The following is a 23279-nucleotide window of genomic DNA, read 5'->3' as shown; positions in this document are numbered from 1 at the left end:
TACGCTTTATTACAAATGCTAAGTCACTCACCCACCATTGCACCTTGTACCAAGTGGTGGGTTGGACCTCACTTTATATGTGCAGAAAGCTGTATGTGTTCATCTACAAAGCCTTTTAACTCTGTAGTCTGGTCTCCTTCACCACCAGCAGTTACCATACCGGGTCTGCTAGGTGATTGCTACTTACAGGGGCATGGAATAGTCTACAACCAATGCTTCATCTAGATATGTTAGTGCCACTGACTGAATAAAACAAATAAATAAGGGAGACTGTTACAGAGGAGTGTAGATGCTTTTTTTTCATGTTGAATTGTATTCAATTGATGTATGTTTAATTCTAATATATTGATTGTTTGTAGCTGCCTTCTTGTCCAGGTCTCCGTTGAAAAAGAGACTCTGGGTCTCAATGGGCTTTTCCTGGTACAATAAAGATTAAAGAAAATAAATAAAGGCTCATGTCTAGGTTCTGAAATGTTGATTATTATGTATGGTCTCTGTTAAAGATATAAATAAAAACATCCTTCATGTAACAACCATAGACCATAGGTGTCTATAGCCATATCTCAGGGCTAGTCTGAGCCCCAAGTCTCCCGAGTGGCGCAGCGGTCTAAGACACTGCATCTAAGTGCTTGAGGCGTCACTACAAACACCTTGGTTCAAATTCAGGCTGTATCGCAACCGGCCGTGATTGGGAGTCCCATAGGACGGCGCACAATTTGCCCAGCATCGTCCGGGTTTGGCCGGTGTAGGCCGTCATTGTAAATAAGAATTTGTTCTTAACTGACTTGCCTAGTTAAATAAAGGTTACCATAAAAATAAAAAAATAATCTAAGGTAGCTATGCAAATGCACTTGACAAAGTGAAACATTTATTTAAATTATTCCTAATTTAACACACTGACAGAATAACAAGTTATAAAAGTAAAGTACTGTCTTAGGTTTGTTGAAACACTGGTTAGGAGATATAGGTGTAGGTTACTGGACAGGTGCAGGGGTTTGAGGGGTGTGTGTAGTGGCTTTTGAGGGGGCTGAGATTATTACTGGCAGACAGGGCGGGCGTGTCTTGATGCCAGGACAGTCCGATGCCCACTGACCTCAGAATGAACACAGGAGGGGGAGTGGCTACAAAATAGGCTGTAGAGTGTGTATCTACATGCAGCAGTGTCCATCTCATAGAGATGGAGGACGCAACATTGTATCTGTCCCATTACGGCGTCAGAGCATTGGCAGCACCATTGAGCCATTCTCCATTTTGAAGTAGTCAAGTTTCTTATTTTACTACTTCTACAAACTTAAAGGGAGCATAATGCCACCTGGAGTGTTTGAACAGGTATAAAGCCAAGGTTAGCGATTTACTGACACATGCAGTTATGGAATGTCTGGGTACGAGTATAATTAATTGGCTGATCCTTCCTGATGACCTGGATAGAATGATTTGATCCTTCCTTAAGCCATAGAAAGTCCCACCCAGTTGACTACTTCAAAATGGTTAAAGTCCTCAATGGCACTGCCCAGGCTACACCAGGCTTTTGGGCACTAGAGTCCTCTATGTATCTATGGTGTGTGTCCTTTCCCTGTTCAGATGTGTCCTTTCCCTGTTCAGATGTGTCCTCTCCGTGCAGTAAAAAAAAGAAGAGTACTGTGAAATCCCAAGTCCATCCTAGTGTCTCGTTGTATTCAGGTCCTGAACATCAGCTCTCTGTCTCACAGCTAGAGTGCCTAACCCTTAAAAACCCTGACCTCTAACCCATCCATCGATGCTCTGCTTCTCCTATCCATGCATCAGCAGACGAAGTCCTGTAAGGGTTGGGGTTAGATAAAGCTCTTAAACCTGTTTGAACACTGCGATCCAGTCAGAGAGAAAACATGATTTATATCAACACAAATCACTGCTGGGATCCAGGCTGTAGTCCAATGACATCATCACATCCTGACTGTCCAGTAGGATGCCAGAGTACAATCCCTCAGGATGGGTGGAGGGAGGGAGTGTTGAGTGGGTCTCCGTATTGTCATTGTGGAAAACATTTAGTTCAGAGTGCTCTGTGGCATGATGACTGAAGTCAAAGAGGTGTGTTTGAGTGTGTTTGAAAGAGAGAAACAGTGAGTGAATATTAGTTGGTGCTAAGTAGTCCTTGTGAGTTGAGCTGGGGTTAGGATTCATGTTCATGGCAGGGAGGAGGGATGTCCAGCTCTCTCTCCACTAGGCTTCTGTCTGACTGGGGTAAATTCTCTCTGGAGTACTCAGCATACCACTCCTACACACACACACACACACACACACACACACACACACACACACACACACACACACACACACACACACACACACACACACACACACACACACACACACACACACACACACACACACACACACACACACACACACCATCCATTTAAAAAACAAAGTGTCACAGCTGACATGTCAGAAATATAGTCATATGTATAATCCCATTGGTTAGACAGTGAGGGAAGATCAACATCCTGTCTTCAGCTAGATCAAGTCATCTCAAGTCTCATTTAAAGTGACATCTAAGATGGAGCAGTCTGCAGGGTTCTGGTTGTCATGGCAATGTGACTCACCTGAATCTCCTCCTCGTACATCTTCATGCTGAGGTCACTCTTGGTCCGCGACCTCCGACCCAGATACACCAGAGACGAGCTCTACACACACACGTCTATATTTGTAAGAGTGTAGGACGGGGTTTGTGTGCGTGCATTTGTGAGTGTAGGTCTGTGTGTTCTCACCCCACTGCGGTCCATGGCCAGCAGTACTCCCTGTAGAGAGTTAAGTGAGGAGAGCCCAGGACACGTCTTCTTATAAAGCTCCAGAGTAGCCAACGCCTCGTCACGACTCACCTCTGCCTCAAACACTATACCGTTCTCATCTACAACACACAAACACACATCTCAAACACTATACCGTTCTCATCTACAACACACAAACACACATCTCAAACACTATACCATTCTCATCTACAACACACATCTCAAACACTATACCGTTCTCATCTACAACACACATCTCAAACACTATACCGTTCTCATCTACAACACACAAACACACATCTCAAACACTATACCGTTCTCATCTACAACACACAAACACACATCTCAAACACTATACCGTTCTCATCTACAACACACATCTCAAACACTATACAGTTCTCATCTACAACACACAAACACACATCTCAAACACTATACCGTTCTCATCTACAACACACATCTCAAACACTATACCGTTCTCATCTACAACACACAAACACACATCTCAAACACTATACAGTTCTCATCTACAACACACAAACACACATCTCAAACACTATACCATTCTCATCTACAACACACCATCTTTACACACACATTTCAAGCACTACACCGTTCTCATCTTACTTTGACCGTTCAATCGCGCACACACAGACTTACCCTCAGGGTCTAACAGTGGTTCTTTGTTCTTCCGGCTGTAGTTCATACGGAACACAAACGCATCCAGGATGAAGGCAACGATGATGGTCATCACCACCTAGAGAGAGGACAGAGGGAAATTAATACACACGCTTGCACACGCATAAACTACCGTTCAAAACTTTGGGGTCACATAGAAATGTCCTTGTTTTTGAAAGAAAAGCAATTTTTTTGTCCATTAAAATAACATCAAATTGATCAGAAAACCGTGTAGACATTGTTAATGTTGTAAATGACTATTGTAGCTGGAAACGGCAGATTTTTAATGGAATATCTACATAGGCCCATTATCAGCAACCATCACTCATGTACTTAGTAGTTTTCAGCTGTGCTAACATAATTGCAAAAGGGTTTTCTAATGATCAATTAGCCTTTTAAAATGACACGTTGTGTTAGCTAATCCAAGTTCATTTTAAAAGGCTAATTGATCATTAGAAAACCCTTTTGCAATTATGTTAGCACAGCTGAAAACTACTGTTCTGATTAAAGAATCAATAAAACTGGTCTTCTTTAGACTAGTTGAGTATCTGGAGCATCAGCATTTGTGGGTTTGATTACAGGCTCAAAATGGACAGAAACAAAGCACTTTCTTCTGAAACTCGGCAGTCATTTCTGAGAACAAGAATAGAAGGCTATTCCATGCGAGAAATTGCCAAGAAACTGAACATCTCGTACAACGCTGTGTACTACTCCCTTCACAGAACAGCGCAAACTGGCCCTAACCAGAATAGAAAGAGGAGTGGGAGGCCCCGTTGCACAACTGAGCAAGAGGACAAGTACATTTGTGTCTAGTTTGAGAAACAGACGCCTCTCATGTCCTCAACTGGCAGTTTCATTAAAAAGTACAGACAAAACACCAGCCTCAATGTCAACAGTGAAGTGGCGACTCTGGGATGTTGGCCTTCTAGGCAGAGTTGCAAAGAAAAAGCCATATCTCAGACTGGCCAATAAAAATAAAAGATTAAGATGTGCAAAAGAACAGACACTGGACAGAGGAATCTCTGTCTGGAAGGCCAGCATCCCGGAGTTGCCTCTTCACTGTTGACGTTGAGACTGGTGTCTTGTGGGTACAATTTAATGAAGCTGCCAGTTGAGGACTTGTGAGGCGTCTGTTTCTCAAACTAGACACTAATGTACTTGTCCTCTTGCTCAGTTGTGCACCGGGGCCTCCCACTCCTCTTTCTATTCTGGTTAGAGCCAGTTTGCGCTGTTTTGTGAAGGGAGTAGTACACAGCGTTGTACGAGATCTTCAGTTTCTTGGCAATTTCTCGCATGGAATAGCCTTCATTTCTCAGAACAAGAATAGATTGACGAGTTTCAGAAGAAACCTCTTAGTTCCTGGCCCTTTTGAGCTTGTAATCGAACCCACAAATGCTGATGCTCCAGATACTCAACTAGTCTAAAGAAGACCAGTTTTATTGCTTCTTTAATCAGAACAGTAGTTTTCAGCTGTGCTAACATAATTGCAAAAGGGTTTTCTAATGATCAATTAGCCTTTTAAAATGATTAACTTGGATTAGCTAACACAATGTGCCATTGGAACACAGGAGTGATGGTTGCTGATAATGGTCCTCTGTAAGCCTATGTAGATATTCCATTAAAAATCAGCCGTTTCCAGCTACAATAGTCATTTACAACATTAACAATGTCTACACTGTATTTCTGATCAATTAGATGTTATTTAAAAAATTGACAATTTTTGGGGCTTATCTTTCACAAACAAGGACATTTCTAAGTGACCCCAAACTCTTGAACGGTAATGTACGTGCACACACAGACAAAACCGGTCTTACCATGGTGACGATGTAGAAGGTCATGAAGTAGAGGCGGCTCCAGTGAGTGGTCATGGATGTCACTCCTTCCTGTGGGGTAGGGGACAGCAGCTGTCAATCAACCTCAGCAACCAATCACAACAATGGACAAGCTTGACAGTCAGGCAGCAGCAGAGGTTTAATCAGATAGGCAGTATTTATTGTGAGGATGAACAGAGTATTACCATGGTGATGTACCAGTTGTTTACCACAGTCAGCTCAAACAGAGTCACTGCAGAGAGGAGAGGGAGAGAGATCCTAAATTCCAAATCAATCCCTAGCACTTTATTACACTGAACAAAAATATAAAACACAATAGGTAAAGTGTTGGTCCCATGTATCATGAACTGAATTTTTTATTTTTTAATTCCAAACGCACAAAAAGCTTCATTAGCTCAGATTTTGTGCACACAGTTGTTTACATTCCTGTTAGTGAGCATTTCTCCTTTGCCAATATAATCCATCCACCTGACAGGTGTGGCATATCAAGAAGCTGATTAAACAGCATGATCATTACACAGGTGCACCTTGTGCTGGGGACAATAAAAGGACTCTCTAAAATGTGCAGTTCGTCACACAACACAATGCCACGGATGTCTCAAGTTGAGGGAGCGTGCAATTGGCAAGGTGACTGCAGTAAAGTTCACCAGAGTTGTTGCCAGAGAAATTAGTGTTAATTTCTCTACAAACTTCGTATTAGAGAATTTGGCAGTATGTCCAACCGGCCTCCCATCCGCAGACCACATGTAACCACTCCAGCCCAGGACCTCTACATCCGGCTTCTTCCCCTGCGGGATCGTCTTGACGGGAGTGGGGGGATCTGAGGAGTATCTCTGTCTGTAATAAAGCCCCTTTGTGGGGAAAAAAACATTCTGATTGGCTGGGCCTGGCTGCCAAGTGGGTGGGCCTAAGCCCTTCAAGGCCCACCTATGGCTGCACCCCTACCCAGTCATGTGAAATCCATAGATTAGGGCCTAATGAATTTATTTCAATTGGGTTTCCATATATGAACTGTAACGCAGTAAAATCTTTGAAATTGTTGCATGTTGTGTTTATATTTTTGTTCAGTATATATAACAGGGAACTGCCTAGTATCGACTACTGTGTGTGCATGTGTTTACCAAAGCTGCTAAGGATATTGTTGAAGTTGTTGAGATAGTAGTAGCCCTCGTCCAGCACCGTCCGGTTGCCTATGGTTACATTGATCTGCCTGTAGGAATCTGCTACTGTACTGGTACTGATAGGGGGGTATGAGAGAGTGAAATAGAGTAGAGAGAGAGAGAGAAAAATAGAGTAGAGAGAGAGAGAAATAGAGTAGAGAGAGAGAAATAGAGTAGAGAGAGAGAGAGAGAGAAATAGAGTAGAGAGAGAGAGAAATAGAGTAGAGAGAGAGAGAGAGAAATAGAGTAGAGAGAGAGAAATAGAGTAGAGAGAGAGAGAGAGAAATAGAGTAGAGAGAGAGAGAAATAGAGTAGAGAGAGAGAAATAGAGTAGAGAGAGAGAGAGAGAAATAGAGTAGAGAGAGAGAAATAGAGCAGAGAGAGAAATAGAGGAGAGAGAGAAATAGAGTAGAGAAATAGAGGAGAGAGAAATAGAGTAGAGAAATAGAGTAGAGAGAGAAATAGAGTAGAGAGAAAAATAGAGAGGAGTAGAGAAGAGAGAAATAGAGTAGAGTAGAGAGAGAGAAATAGAGTAGAGAGAAATAGAGTAGAGAGAGAAGTAGAGTAGAGAGAGAGAAATAGAGTAGAGAGAGAAATAGAGTAGAGAGAGAGAAATAGAGTAGAGAGAGAGAGAGAGAAATAGAGTAGAGAGAGAGAGAGAGAAATAGAGTAGAGAGATAGAAATAGAGCAGAGAGAGAGAGAAATAGAGGAGAGAGAGAAATAGAGTAGAGAAATAGAGGAGAGAGAAATAGAGGAGAGAAATAGAGTAGAGAGAGAGAAATAGAGTAGAGAGAAAAATAGAGAGGAGTAGAGAAGAGAGAAATAGAGTAGAGTAGAGAGAGAGAAATAGAGTAGAGAGAAATAGAGTAGAGAGAGAAGTAGAGTAGAGAGAGAAATAGAGTAGAGAGAGAGAAATAGAGTAGAGAGAGAAGTAGAGTAGAGAGAGAAATAGAGTAGAGAGAGAAATAGAGTAGAGAGAGAAGTAGAGAGAGGGAAATAGAGTAGAGAGAAATAGAGTAGAGAGAGAGAAGTAGAGTAGAGAGAGAAGTAGAGTAGAGAGAGAGAGAAAAATAGAGTAGAGAAAGAGAGAGAGAGAGAAAAATAGAGAGAGAGAAATAGAGTAGAGAAATAGAGTAGAGAAAGAGAGAGAAATAGAGAAAGAGAGAGAAGTAGAGAAAGAGAGAGGTAGAGAAAGAGTGAGAGGTAGAGAAAGAGAGAGAAATAGAGTAGAGAGAGAGAGAGCGAGAGAGAGAGAAGTAGAGAGAGAGAGAAGTAGAGAGAGAGAGAGCAATAGATTAGAGTTAGAGAGAAATAGAGTAGAGAGAAATAGAGTAGAGAGCGAGAGAGAGTAGAGAGAGAAATAGATTAGAGAGAGTTAGAAAGAGAAATAACATAACTGAAACCCATGTGAACCAAGAGAGCCATCTTGTAGTCATATTACTAGAGCTCCAATATCCTTTGTAGAATTGATAGTCTATGGTAGGCTCTGCTTGGAACAGCGTGTCAGGGTAGACTGACAGGTCGGTGTGTGGAGTGTGTGACTCACTTGCAGCAGTTAGGGTAAACTACATCAGCGAAGAACTCCATCCCCACGATGGCAAAGGAGTAGTAGAAGATGATCAGTGTCAGCCCCAGACTGAGAACACACAAAGGTTCTTATTAAAAGGCTCATACCTGCCTTGTATGTAAATATAGTGGGTTATGGTTCAGAGGTCAGGAAGTAAAGGCGTTACACCTTGCCATCCTTGGGAAGAGTTCAAACATGGTGTCCAACACGTTGCGATACCTCTGCTTTATCTTAAACAACCTGAGAGAGAAAACACACACACTTACACGTGATGATCAATACAATATTTATCAAATCTACATATAACATGTACCTAACAAAATACCCCTGAAAACATATATGTGTGTTGTCATAGTAACCCACCTGAGTAGCTGCAGCGGTCTGAGCACCACAATGAAGTAGAAGGGCTCCATGTCAAAGGCCAGAGCAATCAAGCCCAGAAAGGCAAACACCGTCACAGAGAAGTCAAACCTGGTGAGGCGAACACAGAGACACTGATGGCTACTAGGCTACTAGATAATAACAGTGGACATGCTAATGGTTGAGGGTAAGGTGTTAGGGTTTAATGGTCAGTACTCACAGGTTCCAGCCAGAGCTGAAGTAGGCCAACGGCCCCAAGCCTGTTATCTTCAACAACACCTCCACCCCATAGACTAGAGATTGAGAAAGAGAGAGAGGGGGGAGTACAAATGTGTGTTCTCACTAGTGACAAAGAGGAGGTGGCTCTGTGTGTGTGTGTGTGTGTGTGTGTGTGTGTGTGTGTGTGTGTGTGTGTGTGTGTGTGTGTGAGAGTGTTCTTACTCGTGAGGAAGACGATGTAGCTCCAGGGAACCATTCTGGACCAGGAGAATCCACCTGCAGGGGGAGGGGCCAGGACAGAGATCAGAAACAATTTTACAGATTAAGTCTAGTCCTGAACTAAAAAGCATTCTCAAAAAAGAATCTGCATTAAATGTACTTTATAGTTTGGGAATAGGTTTAGTTACTATTCAACATGTAGGTCTCTACTAAGACTCTTACTATTCAACATGTAGGTCTCTACTAAGACTCTTACTATTCAACATGTAGGTCTCTACTAAGACTCTTACTATTCAACATGTAGGTCTCTACTAAGACTCTTACTATTCAACATGTAGGTCTCTACTAAGACTCTTACTATTCAACATGTAGGTCTCTACTAAGACTCTTACTATTCAACATGTAGGTCTCTACTAAGACTCTTACTATTCAACATGTAGGTCTCTACTAAGACTCTTACTATTCAACATGTAGGTCTCTACTAAGACTCTTACTATTCAACATGTAGGTCTCTACTAAGACTCTTACTATTCAACATGTAGGTCTCTACTAAGACTCTTACTATTCAACATGTAGGTCTCTACTAAGACTCTTACTATTCAACATGTAGGTCTCTACTAAGGCTCTTACTATTCAACATGTAGGTCTCTACTAAGGCTCTTACTAATCAACATGTAGGTCTCTACTAAGGCTCTTACTAATCAACATGTAGGTCTCTACTAAGACTCTTACTATTCAACATGTAGGTCTCTACTAAGACTCTTACTGTTCAACATGTAGGTCTCTACTAAGACTCTTACTGTTCAACATGTAGGTCTCTACTAAGACTCTTACTATTCAACATGTAGGTCTCTACTAAGACTCTTACTATTCAACATGTAGGTCTCTACTAAGGCTCTTACTGTTCAACATGTAGGTCTCTACTAAGACTCTTACTGTTCAACATGTAGGTCTCTACTAAGACTCTTACTATTCAACATGTAGGTCTCTACTAAGACTCTTACTATTCAACATGTAGGTCTCTACTAAGACTCTTACTATTCAACATGTAGGTCTCTACTAAGGCTCTTACTGTTCAACATGTAGGTCTCTACTAAGACTCTTACTGTTCAACATGTAGGTCTCTACTAAGACTCTTACTATTCAACATGTAGGTCTCTACTAAGACTCTTACTATTCAACATGTAGGTCTCTACTAAGACTCTTACTATTCAACATGTAGGTCTCTACTAAGACTCTTACTATTCAACATGTAGGTCTCTACTAAGACTCTTACTATTCAACATGTAGGTCTCTACTAAGACTCTTACTATTCAACATGTAGGTCTCTACTAAGATCCACACTCCGTTAACGGCCACCACCACATCTAGAGAGAGAGAGGAGAGTTAGGCTGTCCTAGAGTAAGATTTGTCCAAGGATGACAACACAGATAATAGTACTATAAACTACTAATAATGGATGTCAACTTACACATGGTATACTGGAAGGCTTTAGACTTGACCAGCAGATTGATGCCTGTTAGAAACATAAACAGAAGGAGGTCAGTCAGTCTGAGTCACCCCAGATAAGAGGAACATAGCATTAGATGGATGGATGGAAGATAGAAGGGAAAAAGTAAGAATCACCTTTGAAGATAAGAAAAGTAGTGTGTGGAAGATCATCAAACCAGTGTTCCCCGCTCCGCCGTGCCTACAGAGTACAATCACACACACAGACGCCACAGAGAGGTGTGTATACAGGTACAGGTATCCACACAGAGAAATGGGATAATTGTGTGTGTGTTATGACTCTCTCCTGGGTGAGGATCAAAGGTTCCAGAGCAGCTTGGCAAATGGCTGACAGATAGCCAGGGGGGGAGAGGTGCCGGTTTTGAAACCTTAACACCCGGTCATAAATTGTATGCCGCAAAAGGGTCTTTCCTGCCCTGCAGTATTGGGAAAAGAATGTGCTTTGTGTAAAGAGACTTTGGCCGCCAAAACCTTTTTGTCCAGAAAGTGAAAATGGGAACAATATTTATAAGATAGGAATGTTAAGAATGGTTAGTGGGGATCTAAAGAATAATCATGTCATAATGTTTATTATTTTGCGATGTCATTAAGGATGGTATAACAAAATAACTGTAACTCGGAAAGGGTAAGCATTGTATTTGTGAAGTTTACATCTAAATGTTGTATAAAATATATGATTAAGTATGAGAGTATTTTGGTTAACTTCTTATGGCTGGGGGGCAGTATTGAGTAGCTTGGATGAATAAGGTGCCCAGAGTAAACTGCCTGCTACTCAGGCCCATAAGCTAAGGTATGCATATTATTAGTATATTTGGATAGAAAACACTCAGAAGTTTCTAAAACTGTTTGAATGATGTCTGTGAGTATAACAGAGCTCATATGGCAAGCAAAAACCTGAGAAAAAATCAAACCAGGAAGTGGGAAATCTGAGGTTTGTAGGTTTTAAAGTCTTTGCCTATCCAATGTACAGTGTAATTTGCACTTCCTAAGGCTTCCACTAGATGTCAACAGTCTTTAGAACCTCGTTTCAGGCTTCTACTGTGAAGGGGGAGAGAATAAGAGCTGTTTGAGTCAGGTGTCTGGCAGAATGCCATGAGCTCAGTCAGGCGTGCGCCCGTGAGAGTTAGCTGCGTTCCTTTTCCTTTCTAAAGACAAAGGAATTGTCCGGTTGGAATATTATTGAAGATTTATGATAAAACCTCCTAAAGATTGATTCTATACATCGTTTGACATGTTTCTACGAACTGTAATATAACTTTTTGGACTTTGTCTGGACTAAGTACCTGCACCTCATGAATTTGTGAACTAAACGCGCGAACAAAAAGGAGGTATTTGGACATAAATTATGGACTTTATCGAACAAAACAAACATATTGTGGAACTGGGAGTGCATTCCGATGATGATCATCAAAAGGTACAGTGGGGCAAAAAAGTATTTAGTCAGCCACCAATTGTGCAAGTTCTCCCACTTAAAAAGATGAGAGAGGCCTGTAATTTTCATCATAGGTACACTTCAACTATGACAGACAAAATGAGAAAAAAAAATCCAGAAAATCACATTGTAGGATTTTTTATGAATTTATTTGCAAATTATGGTGGAAAATAAGTATTTGGTCAATAACAAAAGTTTCTCAATACTTTGTTATTTACCCTTTGTTGGCAATGACAGAGGTCAAACATTTTCTGTAAGTCTTTACAAGGTTTTCACACACTGTTGCTGGTATTTTGGCCCATTCCTCCATGCAGATGTCCTCTAGAGCAGTGATGTTTTGGGGCTGTTGCTGGGCAACACGGACTTTCAACTCCCTCCAAAGATTTTCTATGGGGTTGAGATCTGGAGACTGGCTAGGCCACTCCAGGACCTTGAAATGCTTCTTATGAAGCCACTCCTTCGTTGCCCGGGCAGTGTGTTTGGGATCATTGTCATGCTGAAAGACCCAGCCACGTTTCATCTTTCAATGCCCTTGCTGATGGTAGGCTTTGTTACTTTGGTCCCATCTCTCTGCAGGTCATTCACTAGGTCCCCCCGTGTGGTTCTGGGATTTTTGCTCACCCTTCTTGTGATCATTTTGACCCCACGGGGTGAGATCTTGCGTGGAGCCCCAGATCGAGGGAGATTATCAGTGGTCTTGTATGTCTTCAATTTCCTAATAATTGCTCCCACAGTTGATTTCTTCAAACCAAGCTGCTTACCTATTGCAGATTCAGTCTTCCCAGCCTGGTGCAGGTCTAAAATTTTGTTTCTGGTGTCCTTTGACAGCTCTTTGGTCTTGGCCATAGTGGAGTTTGGAGTGTGACTGTTTGAGGTTGTGGACAGGTGTCTTTTATACTGATAACAAGTTCAAACAGGTGCCATTAATACAGGTAACGAGTGGAGGACAGAGGAGCCTCTTAAAGAAGAAGTTACAGGTCTGTGAGAGCCAGAAATCTTGCTTGTTTGTAGGTGACCAAATACTTATTTTCCACCATAATTTGCAAATAAATTCATAAAAAATCCTACAATGTGATTTTCTGGATTCTTTCTCTCATTTTGTCTGTCATAGTTGAAGTGTACCTATGATGAAAATTACAGGCCTCTCTCATCTTTTTAAGTGGGAGAACATGCACAATTGGTGGCTGACTAAATACTTTTTTGCCCCACTGTATCTATTCTAACAAACACTTCACTACCAGAGAAGCTCTACAACTGAGAAGGACATTGTGACATCTGGTGGACAACCAGAGCCTTACATCAAGCCACACCCCATAGACGGATCGATTGGTTTCAACAGAGAGACGACAGAGACAGACATCTACGCGTAAATATATACATTGCATTTCTTATCCGAATGAGCGGTGGTTCATGTGCAAAGTATTGCTATTCCTTTGAGCATAGGTTCCAAATGTATCCAAGTGTTGTCTCTCTGTCTCTCCCTCTTTACCTACCCCTCCCTCTCCATATGTGTAACAAGCCATCATATCTTGTCAGTCCACTAGGGACTTTTATCTCATATAAGTGTGTATGTGTATTCTGTGTTATTATTTATTTAGTAAATAAATGATTATTCAGTTCTGCACCAATTGATTTAATCAGAAAATGCTGGAGTTCTTGCGGATTCAAGAGGTCTACGACGTTCAGAATGAGACTGATATGAGGTAATGATTAATAAGTGACTGTTATTGATGTAAGAGATATCTATATATCTTTCGAGTTTAATTCGGGAGATGGTAACTCTTCCCATGGTGCCCCAAATTTCTAATGAGTTAATTGTTACATTATTACATTTAATTGAGTAACAATTAAACAGTTAGTTGATAAGATAAATAACAGTCATCAGATTAATAGTAACCACGTCACGACAGTGTGTTAGGCTTACCTTCCATTTGAGACCGATGACTTCATAGAACTTATAAAAGTCATCCAGGCTGCAACAGAACATCACAAAGACTTCTTTAAAACAGCAACACTTACAGTATGTGCGTGTTTGCTTGTGATGTCTGCATGAGTGTATGTGTGTTACCTGAGCATGGGTGCTCCTGCAGTGTTGAGGGCCTTGTATGTGAGGAAGCGGTCTCTGGATGACATACGAGGTCTATAGAAACGCATCAGACCATCGAACTGCTTCAGAGACACACCCATTGGCCTCTGGGGAGACAACACGCACACGAAATACAACAGTTATACATAAGTTACAACAGCTTACAGACACTTTAGGTGGGGGCTAAACGTGTGTGTGTGTGTGTGTGTGTGTGTGTGTGTGTGTGTGTGTGTGTGTGTGTGTACCTGTCTGCTGACCAGAAGTTGGAAGGCATGGTCGATAGCGGAGCGTTTGTGAAGCAGCAGAGATTTAAACTTCATCTTCTCAACACCGTTAAACGTATCGAACACCACCGCCAGGAGCTGCAACACACACAGTGTTATACCATGGCCATAGGGTGCACAGGGGGGAAACAACATAGTGTGTCTGTGTGTGTATACCAAGTTCATGATGAAGTAAAGTTCTATGGAGAGGTAGACGATGAAGAAGACACAGGACCAGCGGTTGCGAGAGTACGCTGGCATCATCACATCTGGGAAGCTAGAGGAAACAGGACACACCAGAAGTCTCATAAGGCTCTATATTGTCTTGAGAGAGCAATACAACCTCATCAGGCACTATGCTGTCTTGAGAGAGCAATACAACCTCATCAGGCACTATGCTGTCTTGAGAGAGCAATACAACCTCATCAGGCACTATGCTGTCTTGAGAGAGCAATACAACCTCATCAGGCACTATGCCGTCTTGAGAGAGCAATACAACCTCATCAGGCACTATGCTGTCTTGAGAGAGCAATACAACCTCATCAGGCACTATGCCGTCTTGAGAGAGCAATACAACCTCATCAGGCACTATGCCGTCTTGAGAGAGCAATACAACCTCATCAGGCACTATGCTGTCTTGAGAGCAATACAACCTCATCAGGCACTATGCTGTCTTGAGAGAGCAATACAACCTCATCAGGCACTATGCCGTCTTGAGAGAGCAATACAACCTCATCAGGCACTATGCTGTCTTGAGAGCAATACAACCTCATCAGGCACTATGCTGTCTTGAGAGCAAAACAACCTCATCAGGCACTATGCTGTCTTGAGAGAGCAATACAACCTCATCAGGCACTATGCCGTCTTGAGAGAGCAATACAACCTCATCAGGCACTATGCCGTCTTGAGAGAGCAAAACAACCTTATCAGGCACTATGCTGTCTTGAGAGAGCAATACAACCTCATCAGGCACTATGCCGTCTTGAGAGAGCAATACAACCTCATCAGGCACTATGCCGTCTTGAGAGAGCAATACAACCTCATCAGGCACTATGCCGTCTTGAGAGAGCAAAACAACCTCATCAGGCACTATGCCGTCTTGAGAGAGCAATACAACCTCATCAGGCACTATGCCGTCTTGAGAGAGCAATACAACCTCATCAGGCACTACGCCGTCTTGAGAGAGCAATACAACCTCATCAGGCACTATGCTGTCTTGAGAGAGCAATACAACCTCATCAGGCACTATGCTGTCTTGAGAGAGCAATACAACCTCATCAGGCACTATGCTGTCTTGAGAGAGCAATACAACCTCATCAGGCACTATGCCGTCTTGAGAGAGCAATACAACCTCATCAGGCACTATGCCGTCTTGAGAGAGCAATACAACCTCATCAGGCACTATGCTGTCTTGAGAGCAATACAACCTCATCAGGCACTATGCCGTCTTGAGAGAGCAATACAACCTCATCAGGCACTATGCTGTCTTGAGAGCAATACAACCTCATCAGGCACTATGCTGTCTTGAGAGAGCAATACAACCTCATCAGGCACTATGCCGTCTTGAGAGAGCAATACAACCTCATCAGGCACTATGCTGTCTTGAGAGCAATACAACCTCATCAGGCACTATGCTGTCTTGAGAGCAAAACAACCTCATCAGGCACTATGCTGTCTTGAGAGAGCAATACAACCTCATCAGGCACTATGCCGTCTTGAGAGAGCAATACAACCTCATCAGGCACTATGCCGTCTTGAGAGAGCAAAACAACCTTATCAGGCACTATGCTGTCTTGAGAGAGCAATACAACCTCATCAGGCACTATGCCGTCTTGAGAGAGCAATACAACCTCATCAGGCACTATGCCGTCTTGAGAGAGCAATACAACCTCATCAGGCACTATGCCGTCTTGAGAGAGCAATACAACCTCATCAGGCACTATGCCGTCTTGAGAGAGTAATACAACCTCATCAGGCACTATGCCGTCTTGAGAGAGCAATACAACCTCATCAGGCACTATGCCGTCTTGAGAGAGCAATACAACCTCATCAGGCACTATGCCGTCTTGAGAGAGCAAAACAACCTCATCAGGCACTATGCCGTCTTGAGAGAGCAAAACAACCTCATCAGGCACTATGCCGTCTTGAGAGAGCAATACAACCTCATCAGGCACTATGCTGTCTTGAGAGAGCAAAACAACCTCATCAGGCACTATGCTGTCTTGAGAGAGTAATACAACCTCATCAGGCACTATGCTGTCTTGAGAGAGCAATACAACCTCATCAGGCACTATGCTGTCTTGAGAGAGCAATACAACCTCATCAGGCACTATGCTGTCTTGAGAGAGCAATACAACCTCATCAGGCACTATGCCGTCTTGAGAGAGCAATACAACCTCATCAGGCACTATACTGTCTTGAGAGAGCAAAACAACCTCATCAGGCACTATGCTGTCTTGAGAGAGTAATACAACCTCATCAGGCACTATGCTGTCTTGAGAGAGTAATACCATGGAGTTTTCAAACCCAGAGGCACAACATCGCGATACTTCCGTGAAACACGTCGTGAAGCAGGCTCGACAGACGAGACCGGGATTTGGCAAGTTAATGGGAGAAGTGAAAAAAAGTGTCCTTACTTGTTAATTTTATCTAATTCTAAAAGGCAAAACAGATTTGAGACCATGTTTTAAGTAGCTGAACCTGTCATTACTACAACCTTGTGAAAGTGACTAACTGAAACGTTTTTATTTTTGTCAAAAACAACTTTATATTGAAGGAGTGCCTTTCATTTAACGGCCTGCACATGTGCAGTTCGACGCGGCACGACCGTAAGACCCATTGACTTGTTTCTGTGCATGAACTAAGCTAGCTAATGTCACCATGACATTCCCTACTAGTGTGATTGGGGATTTCTATTGGAGAAGCAGTTTCTGCATATATTCACAGTGTATTGTTTTTGGTAATACAGTATCATCAGGCCAGTGTTAGTAGCAGTGGGGGGGCATTCTATTCCAAAATGAATAACAATTTGAATTAGACAGTACAATACCTGCCCTACCCAATAGACTACTCTCTCCCTTTTCTGACAACTGGAGCTGCAGTCCAGTGTATTTATATTTGGTTGGGGGCCCAGATAGCATGTGAACATGTCATAAACCATAGCAAAATGGAAATTAGCTGGAAATTAAACGTTCTCTCAGCCTCATGGTAGAATAACATGAAATTAGCTTTAAAACTGCAATTTGTTCTCTATGCCCCATGGTGAAATGTGTAGAATTGCAAGAAGTTTGCTGCTTTTGTTTGGTTGTTGTTTTTTGCTCTGACCTTGCAGGGGGCCTCGCAAAACTGTGATACGCCACTGGTACTTGACACCGATATTTGACTAGCGGAGGGTGAGGCTTGAGGAGGGGTGAGACTTGAGTAAGTGAGGGGTGAGATCTGAGGATGACGGAGTTCCTAATATGGCGCGCTTCTCTCCGACTGAAGGCGGTGCACTCTGAAGTGATTCAAGTGACCTGTGTTTCAAGCCGCAGGTCTCTCCGGTGACTAGCGTGCTGTTTGCAGGACGGTGACCTGTGTTTCAAGCAGCAGGTCTCTCCGGTGACTAGCGTGCTGTTTGCAGGACGGTGACCTGTGTTTCAAGCCGCAGGTCTCTCCGGTGACTAGGGTGCTGTTTGCGGGACGGTGACCTGTGTTTCAAGCCGCAGGTCTCTCCGGTGACTAGCGTGCTGTTTGCGGGACGGTGACCTGTGTTTCAAGCCGCAGGTCTCTCCGGTGACTAGCGTGCTGTTTGCGGGACGGTGACCTGTGTTTCAAGCCGCAGGTCTCTCCGGTGACTAGCGTGCTGTTAGCGGGACGGTGACCTGTGTTTCAAGCCGCAGGTCTCTCCGGTGACAAGCGTGCTGTTTGCGGGACGGTGACCTGTGTTTCAAGCCGCAGGTCTCTCCGGTGACTAGCGTGCTGTTTGCGGGACGGTGACCTGTGTTTCAAGCCGCAGGTCTCTCCGGTGACTAGCGTGCTGTTTGCAGGACGGTGACCTGTGTTTCGAGCCGCAGGTCTCTCCAGTGACTAGCGTGCTGTTTGCAGGACGGTGACCTGTGTTTCGCACGCAGGCAGGTTTAGCTGCCACAGTGACCCAAAGCAAACAGCTAAATAACCTTTAGAATGGTGTTGTACCCAGACATATCTATTTACTGAGGAAAAGCAAATGCGCATAACAAAACTTTACTGAAAGTTTCTTTGGTAGAAATACTATGATGTTAAACTGTTCTTTTTTGCAGTGGTGGCAATTGTTTTGCCGTGGCGCAGCGCCACAGCTAAATGAATGCAGCAGAAACACTGCATCAGGCAATATACTGTCTTTAGAGAGTAATACAATCAAAACAGTCACAGAGTATGAAACATCAGACTATTATACAGACTGATGTGTAAAGCAGGAGTTGGTGTGTGTGTGTGTGTGGTATCAGAGCCTTACTTTGCGGTGGTCACGAGCACAAAAAGACTCACGATGCTGTTCTCCAGAGTGTTGAAGTACTGATGAGAGAGAACACCAGACAAAACGGTATGAGACCAGTTTAAGATAGACCACTCCAGTTAGCACAAGACTAGCAGTCTTCTACAGAGGCACAACATACAGCAAATGTCATTTTCACTCACCGGATCAGAAGTATTAGGGGAGAACAGACAGAAGCCTGTAGAGAGAGAACAGAGCAATACTCACACAGGCACAATAGAACAGAATGGATTTTATTCATTTTGAGGTTGTTTATATAAATAATTTAATTTCCACTGTTCAATTGTGCACTGTTTTTGGAGACTCATCAAGGATTTTCATCTAGGATCAATGTCGTTATCAACCTTGAAGAACATCCAAAATGGTGTGTGTGTGTCTCACCCAGGATGGCAAATATGACCATAAAGAAGAACAGCAGCAGCAGGATGTCTATAAAAGGGGGAAGGGACTGGAATATTTGACGCAGGTTTCTGATTGGACAAGAGGATGACAACACACAACAGTTATTCACGCTTTGCAAACAACATTTCTCAGTGACTTAGTAAAAAGAAATGTGTGTGTATACCTTCGCACGGCACCACAGTATCTGCAATCCACCAGGAATATTGGTCTGAGAGCTCTGGTCACACGCAGGTGCGACGTCTGCCGGATCAGAACCACTATGGCCTCCACAAACTGGAGCAGCAACACACACGTCTACACACAGAACAGACCAGGTATCAGACATTTTTAAACCAACTGACAGGCGAGAGTTTGTCACTCTTGTGAGTAAAAAAAGGTCACAAGGGGTCCCTCAGGGCACTGTTCTGGGACCATTCTTATTTGTAATCTATACGATACGTTTGGGATGCTCCAATTTTTGGGACTGGAGTTTCACTTCTATGCAGATAGGCATTTACCTTCACCATGGTCCTCTTGTGTCTGATGAATGTGTGGAAGCCGAGCCAGCGCAGCTTCATACAGAGTTCAAACGCCACCATAACCAGAGCCAGTAACTCCAGAGTGGCATGGACCTACAGAAACAAAATACAACCTTTAACCTCTAACCCAGCAGCTCCAGAGTGATGTAGACCTGTGTCAGTGTGTGTCAGTGGTAGTATGTGTGTACGCACGTAAACATCCAAGCGTAGTGATGGTACAGCGGGAGCCTCACAGAGTGACAGGACCATCAGTAGGAGTCCTGTTAGCAGCTCCATCATGTAGAACAGGTGGTTGTGAGCAAATAGGTACGCTGCCAGCGCCTTGGGGTTCCGAGGGTGTGTAAAGAACTTATCATTGTTCTCTCCTTCCTATTGACCACACACACACACACAAATGTACATCTGAATTTTGTTTGATAACATAAGTGTGAAAATATGATACATTTGTTCTACAGCTCTCTACCATTCACCTGAGCTATACCTGTAGCTACCAAAAAAAGGTACAACGTTTAGCACTTAAACTCACATGATCTATCTGTCACATGATGCTGATTAGTCCCTCCATAGCTAGGCTTTCTTACAGTCAGCTACCTGCCCTACACTGCCTCTAAGGTAGTTAGAGGCAGTGTAGGGCAGAGTTACACCTGTTTTTAGTCCTACATTTTTTGCAATAAATACAAAATATAAATATTTTTTGTTGTTGGGGGGCTTGCCTGTTTTGCATGTTATTTTGGCATTAATACGTGTCACATATCAGTTTGCAAACAATGTAAAAAATAACATAATAAATGTCATTGAGTTAATAAAGCCACATACAAATATGGTCTCTTTTTTTGTTTTCTTCAATAAAGGCAGCTCTAAAATGCAGGTGTTGTTAACTCGGAACTGCGAAGTCTTGAACTCACTGAAGTCAAGTTAACTGGGAAGTCGGGAATAAACGAGCTCATCCAACTCTGAATTGTAAATCCGGCCTCTTTCTAGAGCTACGACCTGAAGATCAATGACGTCATCATGATTCGACCTTGTTTTTTTTCAAGTTCCCAGTTTTTTGGGGGGCTTGCCTGTTTTGCATGTTATTTTGGCATTAATACGTGTCACATATCATATATATATATACACACACAGTGGGGAGAACAAGTATTTGATACACTGCCGATTTTGCAGGTTTTCCTACTTACAAAGCATGTAGAGGTCTGTCATTTTTTATCATAGGTACACTTCAACTGTGAGAGACGGAATCTAAAACAAAAATCCAGAAAATCACATTGTATGATTAAGTAATTAATTTGCATTTTATTGCATGACATAAGTATTTGATCACCTACCAACCAGTAAGAATTCCGGCTCTCACAGACCTGTTAGTTTTTCTTTAAGAAGCCCTCCTGTTCTCCACTCATTACCTGTATTAACTGCACCTGTTTGAACTCGTTACCTGTATAAAAGACACCTGTCCACACACTCAATCAAACAGACTCCAACCTCTCCACAATGGCCAAGACCAGAGAGCTGTGTAAGGACATCAGGGATAAAATTGTAGACCTGCACAAGGCTGGGATGGGCTACAGGACAATAGGCAAGCAGCTTGGTGAGAAGGCAACAACTGTTGGCGCAATTATTAGAAAATTGAATAAGTTGAAGATGACGGTCAATCACCCTCGGTCTGGGGCTCCATGCAAGATCTCACCTCGTGGGGCATCAATGATCATGAGGAAGGTGAGGGATCAGCCCAGAACTACACGGCAGGACCTGGTCAATGACCTGAAGAGAGCTGGGACCACAGTCTCAAAGAAATCCATTAGTAACACACTATGTATTGCCCATGGATTAAAATCCTGCAGCGCACGCAAGGTCCCCCTGCTCAAGCCAGCGCATGTCCAGGCCCGTCTGAAGTTTGCCAATGACCATCTGGATGATCCAGAGGAGGAATGGGAGAAGGTCATGTGGTCTGATGAGACAAAAATAGAGCTTTTTGGTCTAAACTCCACTCGCCGTGTTTGGAGGAAGAAGAAGGATGAGTACAACCAAGAACACCATCCCAACCGTGAAGCATGGAGGTGGAAACATCATTCTTTGGGGATGCTTTTCTGCAAAGGGGACAGGACGACTGCACCGTATTGAGGGGAGGATGGATGGGGCCATGTATCGCGAGATCTTGGCCAACAACCTCCGTCCCTCAATAAGAGCATTGAAGAAAGGTCGTGGCTGGGTCTTCCAGCATGACAACGACCCGAAACACACAGCCAGGGCAACTAAGGAGTGGCTCCGTAAGAAGCATCTCAAGTTCCTGGAGTGGCCTAGCCAGTCTCCAGACCTGAACCCAATAGAACATCTTCGGAGGGAGCTGAAAGTCGGTATTGCCCAGCGACAGCCCTGAAACCTGAAGGATCTGGAGAAGGTCTGTATGGAGGAGTGGGCCAAAATCCCTGCTGCAGTGTGTGCAAACCTGGTCAAAAACTACAGGAAACATAGGATCTCTGTAATTGCAAACAAAGGTTCCTGTACCAAATATTAAGTTCTGCTTTTCTGATGTATCAAATACTTATGTCATGCAATAAAATGCAAATGAATTACTTAAAAATCATACAAATGTGATTTTCTGGATTTTGTTTTAGATTCCGTCTCTCACAGTTGAAGTGTACCTATGCTAAAAATTACAGACCTCTACATGCTTTGTAGGTAGGAAAACCTGCAAAATCGGCAGTGTTTCAAATACTTGTTCTCTTAAAGAAGAAGTTACAGGTCTGTGAGAGCCAGAAATCTTGCTTGTTTGTAGGTGACCAAATACTTATTTTCCACCATAATTTGCAAATAAATTCATAAAAAATCCTACAATGTGATTTTCTGGATTCTTTCTCTCATTTTGTCTGTCATAGTTGAAGTGTACCTATGATGAAAATTACAGGCCTCTCATCTTTTTAAGTGGGAGAACTTGCACAATTGGTGGCTGACTAAATACTTTTTTGCCCCACTGTATGTATATATATATATATATATATATATATATATATATATAATTGAGTTAATCAAGCTGCATACAAACATGGTCTCTTTTTTATTTTCCTCAGTAAGGCAGCTCCAAAATGCAGGTGTTTCAGCCTAGCTCAGTGAAGCCAGCAGAAAATATGGAGCGTTGCGCCGTGATTGGCTCAGTGTTCTGTCAGTCATGGAAACACCACGTCACCGCCAAGTCTAATGGGAGAGCTGGAAAATTCTAGCCCCTTGGGTGCTGCCATAGAGTTACATTGCAATAGAGGAAAGCCGTATTGCATGTTCAATAATGTGCTGGTTCTCATACCACTGCTGCCATTTCATGGCATTTGAGAACATGTTTGAAACTTGCAAACTGAATCGAGAAATAAGCTAATCAACTGCGTCTGCAGCAGACGTGATACCCTCTGTGATGGCATTGAAACGCATTAAAACTTACAAAACTACTCAAGGCTGTGAACAAACGATTCGGTGGTATTCTCTCTGAGCCTCTTTACTGTGTTGCCACCATGCTCGATGCTAGGTACAAGGACCGCTACTTCGATGCAGACAAGAAACAGGGTTTACGTGAAATGTTTCATACACAGCTGGACAAGATGGAAATTGACACAGGGACAGTGCGCACCGAGGACGAGAGGCCACGGACAGACAGAGCTGAAACTTCACTGCTTGACATGTATGATGAAATCCTGGTTGAATGAAACGACTGAACAAAGGAACAACAAAACAGCACAGCGAGTAAGTGAAAGAAATAGGTTTTGGTT

The 23279-nt window shown here is 42.9% G+C and overlaps 1 protein-coding gene across 4 annotated transcripts in view; it reads right to left on the bottom strand.

Annotated features, from left to right (window-relative positions):
• Positions 1-846: 846 nt before the first annotated feature.
• tpcn1 (two pore segment channel 1) overlaps positions 847-23279 on the bottom strand; it is a 30358-nt gene continuing 7925 nt past the window's right edge. For 2 of the 4 annotated variants that reach the window (XM_071352894.1, XM_071352896.1), the window contains 25 exons: positions 19720-19896; positions 19507-19620; positions 19173-19303; positions 18989-19077; positions 18751-18785; positions 18569-18627; positions 14272-14371; positions 14077-14193; positions 13814-13938; positions 13670-13718; positions 10431-10494; positions 10276-10320; positions 10115-10171; positions 8808-8861; positions 8587-8659; positions 8370-8477; positions 8175-8246; positions 7986-8075; positions 6400-6515; positions 5464-5510; positions 5261-5329; positions 3429-3525; positions 2748-2887; positions 2583-2663; positions 847-2254 (listed from right to left, as the gene is read on the bottom strand). In XM_071352894.1, coding sequence (XP_071208995.1) covers positions 2150-2254; positions 2583-2663; positions 2748-2887; positions 3429-3525; positions 5261-5329; positions 5464-5510; positions 6400-6515; positions 7986-8075; positions 8175-8246; positions 8370-8477; positions 8587-8659; positions 8808-8861; positions 10115-10171; positions 10276-10320; positions 10431-10494; positions 13670-13718; positions 13814-13938; positions 14077-14193; positions 14272-14371; positions 18569-18627; positions 18751-18785; positions 18989-19077; positions 19173-19303; positions 19507-19620; positions 19720-19896 — 2214 coding nt within the window. In that variant the 3' untranslated portion in view covers positions 847-2149. The other 2 variants (XM_071352895.1, XR_011669024.1) reach the window with 2 other exon arrangements.

This window comes from Salvelinus alpinus, chromosome 19, assembly GCF_045679555.1.
Source record: "Salvelinus alpinus chromosome 19, SLU_Salpinus.1, whole genome shotgun sequence".
NCBI classification, from domain to species: domain Eukaryota; kingdom Metazoa; phylum Chordata; class Actinopteri; order Salmoniformes; family Salmonidae; genus Salvelinus; species Salvelinus alpinus.
Note: the sequence above shows the minus strand (reverse complement) of the source record. Positions and strands in the feature narration are given on the sequence as shown.